This window comes from Anopheles merus, unplaced genomic scaffold (genome assembly GCF_017562075.2).
Source record: "Anopheles merus strain MAF unplaced genomic scaffold, AmerM5.1 LNR4000687, whole genome shotgun sequence".
Classification (NCBI taxonomy): Eukaryota; Metazoa; Arthropoda; class Insecta; order Diptera; family Culicidae; genus Anopheles; species Anopheles merus.
In genome coordinates this window covers 20505-31953 of record NW_024428267.1, presented here as the reverse complement: position 1 = coordinate 31953, position 11449 = coordinate 20505, and the positions used below count along the sequence as shown (strand labels likewise).

Sequence of the window (11449 nt, the reverse complement as noted above, 5' to 3'; positions counted from 1 at the left end):
TTGGATTGTTGCTGGTTCGGCTACGTTACAATGCCCGGAACCACAGGTAACAAGTTCAAACGCTATCTGTATGATGTCGCTGGAAGAGAGCATCGAACGATTCTGGAAGACAGATTCATTAGTGATGAAGGATGGCTACTCGCCTGAGGAACGAAGATGCGAGCAGATATTCCGTGATACAACGGCGAGAAATGAGACTGGGCGTTATATCGTACGCTTACCCCGTCATCCCGATTTCGGCATCAGACTGGGTGCTTCCAAGGTAAGCGCAGTACGAAGATATGATCTGTTGGAGAAGAGATTCGCTAAAAATGCAAAGTTGAAGGAAGAGTACCATGCGTTTATGAAGGAGTATCTTGATCTCGGGCACATGAGTTTAGTTCGGGATGGAGATACAGTACCTGCTGAGTCGTATTATTTGCCACATCATCCTGTGTTCAAGGAGTCTAGCACCACAACGAAAATCAGGGTCGTGTTCGACGGTTCTTCTAAAACCACCAGCGGATACTCGTTGAATGATGCTTTGTGCGTGGGACCAGTGGTGCAGGACGACTTGCTAGATCAGCTTTTGCGGTTCCGCACGTATAAGGTGGCATTAGTTGGCGATATAGCAAAAATGTACCGCCAAATACTTCTTCATCCTGACGATCGACCGTTGGTGCGAATCTTGTTTCGCTTCGAGCCGCAGCAGCCAGTGGAGACCTACCAGCTGAATACAGTACGTATGGTCTCGCGCCTTCATCCTTTCTCGCTACGCGCGCTCTTATTCAGCTGGCCGATGATGAGGGTAATGCATACCCACGAGCGGGCCCAGCTCTACGAAAGAATTTTTACGTCGACGATTTCATCGGTGGAGCCCAATCAGTTGAGGAAGCCACCCGCCTGCGAACTGAATTGGCCGAACTACTACAAAAGGGCGGATTTGAGCTGCGGAAATGGACGTCGAACTGTGTTGATGTGCTGCATGGGCTGGATGAGGCACAGGTTGGAACCACAACCAAGATGAGCTTCGATTCTCACGAAGCCGTGAAGACACTTGGCATCAGTTGGGTTTCACAAGGTGATTGGCTGGTGTTTGAGGGTGTGTGCCAGCCAGACGACGATGTGATCACCAAGCGATCTGTGTTATCTGCCATCGCAAAAATGTACGATCCTCTGGGGATGATAGCGCCGATAATCATCCGTGCTAAGATGATTATGCAGGAGATATGGGTGTCGTCACGCGATTGGGATGAATCGTTGCCAGAAGACATCGTATGCAAGTGGAAGCAGTTTCAGAAGGAGATACGATCTCTATCACAATATCGAATGGACAGATTCATACTGCTTCCTGAGGCGCGAAACATCGAGCTGCACACTTTTGCTGATGCATCTTCTGCAGCCTATGGTGCTTGCACATATGTGCGGTGTGAAGACGCTGGGCGAGTTCGAGTCATGCTTTTAGCGTCGAAGAGTAAAGTTGCTCCGTTGAAAAATCTGACTATTGCTCGGTTGGAGTTGTGTGCCTGCGTTCTAGCTGCGCACTTGCATCACCGCATAAAAGGTGCCATTGATGTGGCCGTAAATGCATCATATTTTTGGACCGACTCAGCTATCTGCATGCATTGGATCAAGGCGCCACCGAGCACATGGAAAACATTTGTGGCCAACCGTGTAGCGGAAATCCAGCATTTCACTAGTGGTGCCAAGTGGAGGCACGTAGCTGGAGTCGAAAATCCTGCTGATTTGGTATCACGTGGGATGGAGGTGTCCGAGTTCAACAACAGTCGAGCATGGAGGCATGGACCAGCCTGGCTTGAGCATTCGCAAGATGCTTGGCCCATGCCCAATCCACAAAGCATTCCTGAAGTGGCAGAGCAAGAGAGGAAGGAGTTAATTTCGGCGGTTACTGTGTGCCACAACGAATTGTTTCTGTGTTGGTCATCTTATACTCGCCTGGTGAACGTTGTCAGCTATTGCATGCGATTCATTGCCATGCTCCCTCATCTAAAGAAATTAAGAGGCAGAAGAGTTTTTACGATGCTGCGAGGGGAATGCGCAACTGAGGGACGTTTCATCTCGTAAAGTTCTCAGCGCTCGGGAGCGAGCAGCAGCAGTTAATGCCTTAATACGCCTTGCCCAACGTGAGTCTTTTGCTGAGGAGCTACGCGATCTGCAAGCAGGAAAGCGGGTAAAAAAACAATCAGAGCTGAAAAGACTCACCCCGTTTGTGGACGAAAAGGGTATCATCCGGGTTGGTGGACGACTGAATTTATCACAGCTGCCGTATCAGTCGAAACATCCCGCACTGCTGCCGAAGGGCCATCCTTTGGCTCGATTGATTGCTGAGCATGATCACAAGATGCTTCTTCACGGAGGAGGACGGTTGCTGCTGTCAGTTATACGAGAGAGGTTTTGGCCTTTGAACGGAAGAATGTTGGTCAAAAGCGTAGTTCGGAGCTGTATAAAATGTATTCGGTACCAGCCTACTATTGCAGAGCAGCATACTGGCCAGCTGCCCGCTGCCCGAATTATACCAAGCCGGCCCTTTGCTGTTACCGGGGTCGATTATGCAGGTCCCCTGTACCTAAAACCTGCGCATAGGCGCGCAGCATCGTTGAAAGCATACCTGTGTGTCTTCGTGTGCTTTGCAACAAAGGCGGTGCATTTGGAGCTAGTGGGAGACCTCTCAACTGACGGTTTTCTCGCGGCTCTACGGAGGTTTACGGCGAGGAGAGGTGTTCCGGATCATCTCCATTCGGACAATGGAAAAAACTTCGAGGGAGCGAGAAATGAGCTACGAGAGCTTTTTGCGACTTTGACGAGTGAAGCTGCGCAGAGTACCATCGCTTCGTCGTGCGCGGACCAGGGAATCTCTTGGCACATGATTCCACCGAGAGCTCCTCACTTTGGCGGCCTTTGGGAAGCCGCGGTGAAAACGGCCAAGCGTCATCTGTTCCGTCACCTCGGAAGTACTCGGCTCTCCTTCGAGGGTTACTACACCGTGCTGCACCAGATCGAGGCAGCTATGAACTCTCGTCCTCTCTTACCGCTTACGGATGATCCCAATGATTTAGCCGCACTAACACCTTCTCATTTTTTGATAGGCTCCTCATTGACGGCACTTCCGGACCCTGACATGACGATGGCACACACTAATGCACATGAGCACTTGGCGAAGCTGCAGCTATTGGTGCAGAAGTTTTGGAAACACTGGCAAAAGGAGTACTTGCAAGAGTTGCAAAAGGACCCGCGTGTTGCCTGGCAGGCAGATCAAATCCAACTCGGTCGAATGGTTATCCTGATGGACGAGTTGCTGCCTAGTACCCGTTGGCCGTTAGCGCGTGTGATAGAGGTGCACCCCGGTCCGGACGGGCTGGTGCGAGTAGTTACCTTGCGCACGATGAAGGGTTTAATTAAGCGTCCGATAACTAAAATATGTCCTTTGCCAGTAGAAGAGAGAGGAGATAACACTTTGCCAGCAGCTTCGTAACCGAGATGTCCGTATTTGTCGATTTAATGTTTGTGCACCGCACTTCGTCGTTGTATAAAGAAAACCACGCGGTTTGTGTCAGGTCTGAGTTAGTGTTAGTGTTAGTGTTGATGGTACATCAAGGCGAGGAGTATGTTTACGTTTTTTGTTATTGTTGTGTCTTGACAGCTAGGGCTACGTTCATCCAGCATATTGTGTGCGTATTTTCACTGGGTGAAGCGTTAGCGTTGCGTTTGAATTGTCGATGTATTAGTGTTGGGTCCGTTAGGCTAAGAACAAAATTGTCAACCATTGTCGTTAAAGGATTCGGAATATACTGACGCGTACGCCAAACGGTCACCTTTAAACCCTGAGAAATTTTCACTGCACTTTAACATAAAATATCACAACGTAGGGCCGATCACGAACAATAATATTGTTCAACATTATATACTGGCTCTATTTTGTTTTGGTAAATTTCTTGAGGTAGATTTGCTTTTCTGCCAAAAATTAATTCGTAAGGCGTATAACCTGTGTCTGTGTGTTCTGTGGTGTTATAAACAAATTCGTAAAATTTAATCCAGTCATCCCAGTCATCATGGTGCTCATTTACAAAGCTTCTAAGATATTCATTTAAACACCTGTGGTTTCTTTCTAGTGCTCCTATGGTTTGAGGATGGTATGCTGTACTGAACGTTTGTTTAATTTGTAAGATTTCTGTTATTTTGTTAAGGATTTCGTTATTGTATTCTAAGCCTTGATCTGATTTAAGCTCTATAAAAGTTCCAAATGTTAATATGAAATTTTCTACTAATGCTTTTGCAATAGTGTTTGCTTCTTTATTGTGAATAGTTATTATTACAACATATTTTGTCAAGTCACATTGAATAGTTATTGCGTACCTGTAGTTGTTATTGGTCTTTGTCAATGGTCCAACTGTGTCAATAGATATAACGTTAAATGGTTTGTTAGGCGTCGTTGTAATTACTGTCTGTTCTTTAGTGTGTCTGTTTACCTTATTAACTAAGCATGCTTCACACTTATTGATAAAATTTTTGATATCATTGCGCATGTTTTTCCACGTGTAAGTATCTCTTATTTTCCTGTAAAGTCTGAATTGGCCTACGTGTCCTCACGAAGGGGTCATGTGATAATCATGGATTATTCTTAGCCGATCATGTTCTGTTTCTACCCACCTAGGTGGTGTAAACAGTATGAATTCATACTTGTCAATCACTCTGTTGGCGATTTCTTTAAGGGTTTGATGAGAGTACTGTGTAAATATTTGGTCGTGTAGAGACCAGGCTAGCTTTTTGTTTTTGTAGTTATTGGCGATTTTGCAAATGTTGAGAAGAGCAAGCTCTAAAGCTTGACTTCCATTTTTTTCTGCTTTCGCGTTAACTTTCCCTAGGACTTTCTTGTAAGTGCTATTGCACACTTCAAATGTTATATTGTTGTCGGAAATGCTTGTTCTAATTTTTAGAAGCTTCCTTGTTTTGGATGGTGTATCCGTTGTCCACATCGTTGGTTGATCAGACCTGGTATCGATGGGTTTATGAGGTGTTACTTTTTTAGCCTCTTTTTGTTTAACCATTGCTCTGGTATTAACCATGAGGATTGTTGATTTAAGATTTTGTATATTGTTAGTTGTTGCTAACATTATGTTTATTGGTATTTGAGCCTTAAGTTCATCTGAGGTAATGACTACTCTAGACAACGCGTCCGCTGCTACGTTTTCTTTCCCTGCTAAGAACTGTACGTCAAAGTCAAATTCTTATAGATCTAATCTCATACGAGTTAACTTAGATGTTGGATTTTTCATCCCAAATAGGTATGCTAATGGTCTGTGGTCTGTTTTTACAATGAATTTTCGACCATATATATATGGTTTAAAGTAATTGATTGCCCAATGGATCGCTGTCAGTTCTTTTTCTATTATTGGTTTGTTTTTCTCCCCTGGCGTGAAACTTTTGCTGGCAAATGCCACTGGTAAATCGTTTCCGTCAGTTATTTGAGACAATACAGCGCCACATGCTGTATCCGATGCATCAGTTGTTATAATGAACTGTTTTGTAAAATCGGGATATTGTAGTATTGTTGGTGAGAGTAAACTTTGTTTAAGTTTTTCAAAAGCTTCCTGACATTCTTTGGTCCAATCAAATTTTACGTCCTTTTTAATAACGTTATTAATAGGTTTAGCTATTTTTGCAAAGTTTTGTACAAATTTTCTGTAATAATTACAAAATGCTACGAAGCGTCTGGCATCATTTGCATTTTTGGGTACAGGAAATTTTTCTATTATTTCGTATTTTGAGTCATCCGGGTATATACCTTTGTCTGTTATTTTGTGACCTAGATAGGTTACTTCTGTTTTAAAGAAGCAGCATTTTTCTGCATTTAACTTAAGATCGCATTTTCTTAATTTGTTAAAAACCTTACTTAAGTTACTTATATGGTGTTGTGCGCTGCACCCTGTAACGATTATATCGTCGATGTAAACAAATGCTAGCTCAGGTGATAATCCTGCTGTAGCATAGGTTCGACACCCGACACTATTAGACTTAGCAAATTAGAATTAGATTAAAATAGCAAAAACACAATTATTGGTATAACATCCGCTATAATAATCTGCAATAAATTCATTACATCCTAGACACAAACCGCACTAAGACTAGAATGAAACAGCTAATGATAGAATGAAATAGCATGATAAGTGGCGTGATCGTATTCACCAACACACTCAAAAGAAATAGTTTTTACAAGTATAAAATTTTAGATTAAACATTATCAGAACATAAATTACTGTAATTAGATGCACACAAATATTAGACATAAAAGTGCAATATGTTCTAATCCGAACCAACTAGATAAATAGGGAAAATTTAATAGAGTTCATCCAATTGCGCAGTAGGATAATACACATGGAAGGACGATGTTACCTAATGTACGCAAAAAGTCACGTACGCATAATGCGATAGATAGAGCAGGATAATAAATTGTAATCAGTTATGCATGGAGCGGATAAGCTAAATATGCCCATAAGCGCAATGTAATTATTTCGTATAAAAGGAAGCTCGCGCGTAGCTAGAAGAGAGTTGTTGTATCAGTAAAATCACGCAGTCCAGTCCACCGAGCAAAATTTAGTCCGCAAATCAATAGAAGCCAACCACGCTATTAAGTTTAAGTAAAGTGGCAAAAATAAAGTGAGTTTATATAAAAGTGCAAATACAATCCGTCTTTAGTTTGGAACGGCACTAAGTGATGACAAGTTCACTACATGGCGACCGTGACACAGAGCCAAAGCAAAGGAATACGAACAAAACACTGAAGTAAGCATAACGAAAGGCTGCAGGTTATAAAAATCCCGTTGGACACGGTATGTAAACACTATGGTAAAATTTATATTTTGAAAACAAAAATACCATAGCGCGAAAAGCGGACGAAGGTATGTGTAAAAAGTATCGCAACAATCGCGAGTGCAAATTCGTCGTAAACACTATTATGCACAATACATATTCACTAAGCTCACAAACACTAAAGTATTCGGCATAGATGTACGTTTAGATCACATTACACTTATAAACACAAAAGCCGATACGCGTCGTAAAGTGAGATGCAATAATGTGCAGTGACACCAATACAAATTAGTTCCGTGATACAACAACTGTGAAAAAACTCACCCGAAACTGCATGAATATCCCGAAACATCACCAATACAGTGCTAAAAATGAAATCAAATGTGAATTAAAAGCAACAACAATTACACATGCATTGACACATAAATACCGAACCGGAATACTAATCAGAATAGTGCACAAGAAAGTGTGAAACTAAGTGTGCTAAGTGAAACCGAACTGAACAATCCCATAATCGCAGCAGCAGCAGCACTTCCACAACGAACAACACGAGGAAAGTGTTAAGAACGATAGAACGCGAGCAACAATACGCGAGGAAGCAGTCAACGACGCCATCGCAGTATACACATCGAGCAGCTGTTAAACTACACATCGTGCATGCCGTAGGACACGCAAACGATAAGTTTCGTTAAGTCAGGTATTGTAAAATAAACACTATGGGATATATATGAATATTCAGTAAAAAAAATATATATATAATTATGCGGTGTACATTTATTATTCGGCTTTTTATTCAAAAAAGATTAAATGTTACTCCGATGAGTTCTAAACTAAAACTAAACTCTCACATTAATTCTACCTCGGTTGGCGGTGTATGTTTGTGGGAGCTGTCTGCGTCCGGCTGGTGTCCGATGCCGCGCGACCGTGCTGTCTGCGTTGCCGGCCCGGCTGGTGTCCGATGATGCGCGCCCGTGGGAACTAGAAGAGATGGAATGTGCCGCGCTGCAATATGGTAAAGCATTGTGTCGTGCCACGTGCTGGTGTCCAATGCCACATAACTCCTCCAGGGGGTAAAAAAAGCGTGTCCTCATGCGTTTAAACTGTCTTCGAGATTATTTTCTCTACGATGGTTTCGTGACGACTTCTGTGAGCGGGATTTCCTCTTTTCTATCTGATTTGATATGGCTGAGATGAAACGACTAAAGTAAAAATAGACAAATATGATAATGGCAATAGATACTGTAGTGGACAGTCCCAGTCCAGTTAATAAGCTCCAATTCCAAGTAATATTTTTATATTGTTGCAAGTAGATGTGTTCGATGTGTTTGCGATTCGTCAATGTTCTATCATCCAAGGAGGCTAAAGGAGTTTCGACAACTTTTCGATGAATTGCGATATGGTGCAGTTAGAAAAAGTTAATAAGAAGTTTCCATTCAAATGTCGATCGTTCGGTCCACAATCGGATGTTACCAAATGATGTTTTGCGTTTTCAATAAGAAGTTGATTATCACCTATCATTTTAGCTGTTGTTTCGTTTTCCGGAACTACTATACAATGGCTCTCTTTCCCCATTACTAATGGAGCGATGCAGTTATCAAAAAAATCCATGATATCAGAATACTTTTGTACGTATTTCTCTGGATTCTTTGTTGTATATAGTTTCTTTTTCTGTTTCACGAGTTGCCTTGGATAGTCTTTGATTAACGAGTTATTGTGATTCAGTGCTAGTATTTCTATTACTTTTGACTCCTCTTTTTGCAACTCTGGCACTTTAAGTATGTAGAGCAGTTTGTTGTTGTTGACTGCTATTTTAGGTGTGACATAAGAAATGATCTCGTCAGGAATATCGCTTTTAACTCCTTGGTCTTCTAATAGCTGTTGTATAATAGCAATTTCCCGTGGTGATAGAAGTTTGCTGCTTGTAATAGACATTTTGGATAACGATATCGCTTCTTGTATATCTTCTAATATCTTGTTAATTGTATCTATATTGATAATTGCCGTCAGCATGTCTAATTCATTAAGAAGAATGTCGTTTCTATTTTCAATCATCTGCTTCATTTCGTTGGTGAGGTTTTTAATTTTCATTCCAAGATTTTCATTTACTAGGAATTGCTGATTATTACTCTCTATCAAATCGTTCATTGTACTGTTGATGATTTGCAGGTCATGTGCATCCGGGCTTCCTCCAATCCATTTCCAAACCGAGCCTATAGCTTCTACGCTTCTTATCAAACGCTTCCTTGGTCTTATGAGATTAAAATTAGAATATAAGTTTCTAACCTTATGCTTCGCAATTATTGATAGAGGACTATTGGTTGGGCGAAAAGCTACTTGAGTTAATAGGTGCATTGTATTTTCAATTTCTGTTATGTTTACCTCATGTATTATATTGATATTACCGATTTGAATTTTGCAATTATGTTTCTCTAGAATTAAAATTGGTTGATCAATCAAACTAGTTATTTTTAATTCTTGGGCTTTAATATGAGCTATCATTAGAATGACCATCAACATAACTATTCTGACGACGTCTTGTCGTGCAGCAGAAAAAATTTAAATTCAAAATTATTCATTTTTCAATTAATAGTTTAATTTGCTATTTCCTGTGATTCCCTCGATTTCTCGATTCTTTTCCTAATTTAAATGCTTTAAATTTAAATGAGCGACAATGAGTCGTTCCACTGCGATCCTTTTGTTTTCTTCTTCTTTAGTTTTTTTTGCTAAAAAGAGAATGAAAAACATAAAAAATTGTGCTCAGCCAGTCGTCTGTTCTTTTTTTTTTGTTTTTGAGACGTCAAATCCTGTAAATATATAAAAAATATTAGTTTCATGTACAATTATGTTCTTATGCGTTTTATTTTATTTTTATTGCGTTTGACATTTCTTGGTCCAATTTGAATGGTTTTTTCATTATTTACCAAACATTTTGATTTTGAAAAGCGTGGATCTAGCTTTTTTCTAGTTAATGCTGCTGGCGGATGTGTTGCTCCGTCGCAGCGCCCAACGCCGGTGCTTTACACCGAGTTGGGTATATTTTTCCTTCGTCGACCGGAGACTGCCTCCGACTATTAAGAAACGAGCGATTCTGAGGTTTGTGTTCGAATGCGCTTACTTTATTTAGGTTTTCATCTCTTATATGCTATTTAGTTGCTGACCGCATATAGGTCAGCTAACTGTAACTATAACTATTTTGATAACAAGTTTATTTATACTTAATGCGACATGTACCTAAGGTTTATGAATTGCGTAAGTTACTTCCTCTTTTGAACCGTGAGAACGGTTGACTACCTGTTTATGTTTGTTGCGTTTCTGAAGCGCACGCTATTGCTTGAGGCGTGTTTTGCTTGAACTTTGTTTTAACTTGAGATGTTTTAACTTGAAGTGTTTTACTTCGCTACATCCGCATAAATGCTTTTACTTCATAATGAGGTCGTACGCAACATCCCGGCCCCCGTAACTTCTCGTGAGAGGTTACGCTTCTGTTGGTGCCTTAAACGGTGGAGGACGTTGACGTCTTCTATTACATCTTTTAATCGCAAAAATCGCCAATATAGTTAATGGTATGAGCGCGAGCGTTGTTATTATTAACATGTAGTAAATTACGTTTTTAGAAACGGCGGTTTTAAACGGTAGTTCCTTCATTGGCTTAAAATATGTTTTGAACATTTCGTTTTTCTTCACCACTACCGGGCGTATTTCCATCGATCTGGTTTCTAATTTACATGCCGGTGAAAGCGTCATAATGCCCGTGTTGTAGGCGGGATTCGTAAGTGTGCCGTTACAATTCAAAAAAATCTCCTGTGGTTGCGCGGAGTAATACAGTATTTGGTTTGGTTGGTTCAACATATAGAATTTAGTAAGAGGTAATTTTATATGCGATATCGAGCAAATTGTTGGAATTGATATGTGCAGGAGTGCGGCAACTATACAATCTGTTTCTTTTCTGATTATGGTTTTAGATGAAAGATAGTGAGTTGTATTAATAGGCTTCATCTCATGTGGATATACATAGCTTTGATCATTATTTACTGCTACACGTGTTTCTTCTATGTTTAGCATTGTACCGTTTGTAAAGTCTGGAATCGGAATTATATCAAAAATCTCAAATTTATCCTTGCTTATGACTATATGTTCTATATGAAGTATTACTTCTCCTGCTATTAATTCCTTCTTCCTTAATATAGGAGCCTCAATTGTTACGTCATTGTTTGACCTTAATCTGATGTCCAAAATGGTTTCTAGCTCGTTGAAATGACTCAAGGGATCTACCCTTAAAGTTTGATACTTATTTATTATTTGTTGAACTAGTGTATTCCCTAGCATAATTGTTTCTTGAATGTGTTTGTTAAAAATGTTTCGTTTACTTTCGTTCCAGTCTTTCCGGAGCTTGGCTGCTCCTTCGTCTATCATTGCTACCTTAGCACTTATTTGCTCCATTATCTTTTTATGATTATTATTCGCATCATCTAACTTATCTGAAATCTTGGATATTTTTAAATCTTCTGTTGATTTGAGCAGCGAGAGTTGCTCATCCATCTCATTTCCTCCGAAAATAAAATCCTTCAAGACTCCGAATACTCCGCCACTGCGTTTAACTCTGAATTTTGTTGCCTCTTTGACGAGATTGATAGCATAATTG

The 11449-nt window shown here is 40.6% G+C and overlaps 1 protein-coding gene across 1 annotated transcript; it reads left to right on the top strand.

The window, feature by feature from the left end:
• The first annotated feature begins 343 nt into the window (after positions 1–343).
• LOC121602893 lies at positions 344–1540 on the top strand. The gene is made up of 3 exons (XM_041931648.1): positions 344–718; positions 772–1401; positions 1517–1540. The coding sequence occupies exons 1-3, from the start codon at positions 344–346 to the stop codon at positions 1538–1540; spliced, it is 1029 nt and encodes a 342-aa protein (XP_041787582.1).
• Positions 1541–11449: the final 9909 nt, after the last annotated feature.